The 343-nt window shown below is 65.0% G+C and overlaps 1 protein-coding gene across 1 annotated transcript in view; it reads left to right on the plus strand.

Annotated features, from left to right (window-relative positions):
- The first annotated feature begins 19 nt into the window (after positions 1 to 19).
- The window catches only part of FGF8 (fibroblast growth factor 8), an 8,747-nt gene continuing 8,423 nt past the window's right edge, over positions 20 to 343 (plus strand). Inside the window, exon 1 of the mRNA XM_014957500.1 lies at positions 20 to 52. Coding sequence (XP_014812986.1) covers positions 20 to 52 — 33 coding nt within the window. The remainder of the gene's footprint in view (positions 53 to 343) is intronic.

A 343-nucleotide genomic window follows, 5' to 3' on the forward strand; every position in this document is an offset into this window, starting at 1 on the left:
CCCCCCCCCTCCCAGGTTAATGCACTTGTTCGTCCTCTGCCTGCAAGCCCAGGTAAGTGCCCGCTCGGCTTTGTTCGCCCCTCGGGGATGGGAGGGTGGGATTGGGGTGGGGGGGTTGCCCCGCAGCCGCCACCGAGAGCCCCGGGCTCGGGAGGGACGGAGGGATGGAGGGATGGAGCGGAGGAGGAGGAACAGATTTAAAACCCAGGAGACAAAAGTCGCTTGGCTGTAAAAAGCCGAAACCGAGAGGGGAACCCCCCCTCCTCCTCCAGCCCCCCCCCAAGCCGCAAAATAAGATGCTGCGAGGCGGGGAGCTGCGGGGCTTTCAAGGAATCGCGCAGGG

Source organism: Calidris pugnax, unplaced genomic scaffold, assembly GCF_001431845.1.
Source record: "Calidris pugnax isolate Ruff unplaced genomic scaffold, ASM143184v1 scaffold4, whole genome shotgun sequence".
Lineage (NCBI taxonomy): Eukaryota > Metazoa > Chordata > Aves > Charadriiformes > Scolopacidae > Calidris > Calidris pugnax.